The sequence below is a fragment of the Rattus norvegicus genome, chromosome 3 (assembly GCF_021556685.1).
Source record: "Rattus norvegicus strain SHRSP/BbbUtx chromosome 3, alternate assembly SHRSP_T2T, whole genome shotgun sequence".
NCBI classification, from domain to species: Eukaryota; Metazoa; Chordata; class Mammalia; order Rodentia; family Muridae; genus Rattus; species Rattus norvegicus.
This window is the reverse complement of record NC_141536.1, coordinates 37,717,426-37,721,059: the sequence shown is the minus strand read 5'-3', so window position 1 is coordinate 37,721,059 and position 3,634 is coordinate 37,717,426. Positions and strand designations below refer to the sequence as shown.

The 3,634-nt window shown below is 51.0% G+C and overlaps 1 protein-coding gene across 1 annotated transcript; it reads left to right on the top strand.

Moving 5' to 3' along the window:
• Nucleotides 1-1,799: 1,799 nt before the first annotated feature.
• On the top strand, nucleotides 1,800-3,217 carry Rprm (reprimo, TP53 dependent G2 arrest mediator homolog). The gene is given in 1 exon segment (NM_001044276.1): nucleotides 1,800-3,217. A coding segment is annotated over 1 exon segment (330 nt). The 5' UTR covers nucleotides 1,800-2,024; the 3' UTR covers nucleotides 2,355-3,217.
• The last annotated feature ends 417 nt before the right edge of the window (nucleotides 3,218-3,634 follow it).

Below are 3,634 nucleotides of genomic sequence, written 5' to 3'. Positions count from 1 at the left end.
GGGATTTGAACTTGGAGCCAGCTACTGATATTCCATCACCTTGATAACAAAATGTAAAAAATTCTTTATGGTCAATTAATAATAAATTTTACATATATATGAATTATATATAATTTATATATAGTATATAATTTGATATATTGTATGTTTAATATATACAGGCTGACTGAATCGTGAAAACTAGAGCATCTAAGCCATGGAAAGTATGGCTAAACTCTGGGAGCCTGGTTCTTTGTTGTTCACACCTGGAACAATTTTATTGTCCAATTCTGGACAATAAAAGCATCTAGATATCTAGAACATACTGTAGCTTCCAGAAAAAAATTGCCTAAAAGGCACCACTTTGTGCTTGGCAACACCTTAAAGGAGGCCAATACATTAAGAGGACCTGAGCACAGAACGGACGATTCTTACAAAGAGAATTTAAGAAGCAAGCATGGTGTAATTAGAAGGCTCTGTGCATGCCTACCATCACCAAACACAGGATCTAAGGCTGTGATTGACAGACTGACAGTCTGAGCTACATACCAATCCTCTCCCCACCTCCACACCCAATAGAGTATCTCCATAAAGAAGTTATAAAAGTATTCTTTCAAAACTTTGGATCGGATGTCAACCTCTCATTTCCAGGCACTTTATAACAGGAAGTAGAGCAACAAAGAAAGATGAGAACTGAAGAGGGGGAGACAGGGGAAAAGGGAAGGAGAGAGAGGGAGAAGAGAGAATCTTGTATCTTCTGGAGCCTAAGACGAAGTAGAAGTGACCTGTGTGTAAGATGCCTCCACTAGAATTTAGAACTGACGGCAGTCACTATGGACAGAGCATCCGTAGCTCCCTGAAATGTCTGCAGATTGCCTTGTGTTGAGGAAGGAAGGGTGGGTTGGAGCATCAGCTTCTAGAGGGAGGCGCCCAGCTGCTGGCCGGCATTCTAGGTGATGGATGTGGATGAGCAATTCCCTTAAACCACTGATTTTCTGCCAAGGACAAAAAACACTGGAAGCTCGTCCAAAAACTCCTCTGCAATTAAAGTTGCAATGAAGTAGTTGGTCGCTCTGTCCACCTCCCTCAACAGAGAGGTGACCCTGCTCTTGGCAACCACTTCCACACACAAACCACAAAAAGAGCACCTCCTTAGTCCTGCGCCTTGCCTGGGCCTCACAGCTCACTGCAAATCCTGCTTTTACTACACACGTAGTAGCTTTCCAAGCAGGGTGGGGACATAGCTCTTTTATGATTTCTAAGGTTTTCCTCCATTCTCCCTTCCTTAAAACAATAATAACACCACCAACACCCCGTACCCCAAAAAGGAAGGGAGAAGAGAAGAAATTCCGAGTCTTCCCAGCCGACTTGTCTTCCGATGAGAACAGGCAGCAGCCAAACACAGGCAGTGGGCCAGTGCCTCAGCCGGTTCCATCTGGTCCCTGGCCACTTTACATCTGCTCAGAGGTGAGAGGGGTGGCTTCGGAGGACACACTTAAGAGCGGGTGTGATCGGGTCCTCTGCAACTTTCAGCCTCTCTCCCCAAATTCTTTACTTGTTCTTCCCATCAGGAGTGCTTAGTGACCTTTACCTACCTAGTCTTTGGAATTGCAGAAGGCACAAAGCCTGCTTGCTATATTAGCTCTTTTCTTCACCGCCCCTCCACGCCTAGCAGGCGCCGCTAGGCTCTGTCACCAGCAGGGGCCGCTGTTCGTTCGGAGCAGCAGCCGGGCCACCGCCACGGCCCGCGCCTCCCACGGCCCCTCCGGCCCAACCCGCCAAGTTCTAAGAGCTCCCAGTCGAGCGAGCGCCGGGAACGAGCACTGCCTGGGCAGCACACGGCGCACAGGAGCCAGCTTGCGGCGCGCCCTGAGGAGGTTCTTGAGACACTTACGGACTTGGCACTTTGAAAGAAAGACGGAGGAGCCCCGCGCGCACAAGTGATCAAGCCAGCGCTCCGCCGGGCACCTGTTCGTCCGGCGCTACAGCCACTTTGGTCCCCACCCCTTCGACCCTCGCCTCCCGGGCGCCTGCTTGCTCTCGTGATGAATTCAGTGCTGGGCAACCAGACCGACGTGGCTGGCCTGTTCCTGGCCAACAGTAGCGAGGCGCTGGAGCGCGCGGTGCGCTGCTGCACCCAGGCGTCGGTGGTGACCGACGATGGCTTCGCCGAGGGCGGCCCCGACGAGCGCAGCCTGTACATTATGCGCGTGGTGCAGATCGCTGTAATGTGTGTGCTCTCGCTCACCGTGGTTTTCGGCATCTTCTTCCTTGGCTGTAACCTGCTCATCAAGTCCGAAGGCATGATCAACTTCCTAGTGAAGGACCGGAGGCCGTCTAAAGAGGTTGAGGCAGTGGTCGTGGGGCCCTACTGAGTGGCCTTCGGGTCGCCCACGGCGGGTGTCCCCCGACACCTCCAGTACTCCGCCAGTCGTAATGCACCCCTCACCTTCTCGGACCGAGCAACGCAAACCTGTCGGAGTCAGTTTTTTCTCTTGACTTCTGCCTTTGGGGGGAAAAGTGACCGATTTCTGATCGCTCTTCGAAATGCCCCAAGCAAGACTGTAGGCGAGGAGCGCCCAGACTTCGGGACTCAGCAGCAGGTGGCAAAAGCAGGGTGCAGAACTTTGGGAGTGGCTACTGGCTTGGGATGCAGGGAGATGGACCCAGCGACGAAGGCCCCTTTCCACCTGCAGGTGGGCTGAGCACTGGGGACAGCTTGAGAGACCGAGCAAGGCGGGGTGTGGAGGGGTGTGTATTCAGAGGCAACAGTAGCCCAGTGACCGGAAAAGTGACTGTTTATACGCCACGCTGCAGACCTAATTGGGTTGCTTGTGGGTTTTGCGACCTACTAGGAGAGTGAAACTTTGATCGATAGTAACCTGTGGTTTTAAGGGATTTGTGTTAGTTTGCTTGAATACAAATATTTGATCAGTCTTTTGTGCCCTAGTGGCCTGTTTGCCTGCCTGCGGGTTAGAGTTTTGTCATTCTGGGAGAACGGGTGGGGGGAGGGGAGCCTGAGACTGTGAATGGGGTAAGTGCTTTCTTTTAGTGCATTTCCAGCTGGGTCTTTATGGGAGGCTAGCGCTCCAGCTAAGCCCGGGACAAAGATCCAGAGTAGAATTCTTAGCTCGTGTCTGCACGGTTTACGCCACAAAAGTGCTCTTGATATCCGTGACACCGTTTGACTTTTTTTCTTATTTAACATTTCCTTAATAAATGTAACATTTAAGTGTTTTGTTTCTGGCCTCCTGGTAGTCATTCTATTCTCCTGGCGGAGCGGAAGGTCCGCTACAGCTTCTGGGTCCCAGCCAGGAGGTTTTGCCTGGCCAGAGCTGCGATTCCACTTCACTTCGTAGATCTTTAGATCCGTGGAGGGGAGGAGGGGTCCGAGAAAAAGCCCAGGGATTTGTTACACACACAAACACACACACACACACACACACACACACACACACACACACATACACACACACACACACACGAAGCCCCAGGCTTAAAAGTCATCTCGAAAACAGCGGCCTTCGTTTCCTCTCATATTTATGACTTTAAATTTCATTTCGTTTCGAATGTCAGGTAGGGTTCTCGCGGGAAAATTACACTTCCGTGCCAGGCTCCTCGGGGAACTCTAGGTTACCCCGTTAATGAAAGGAAG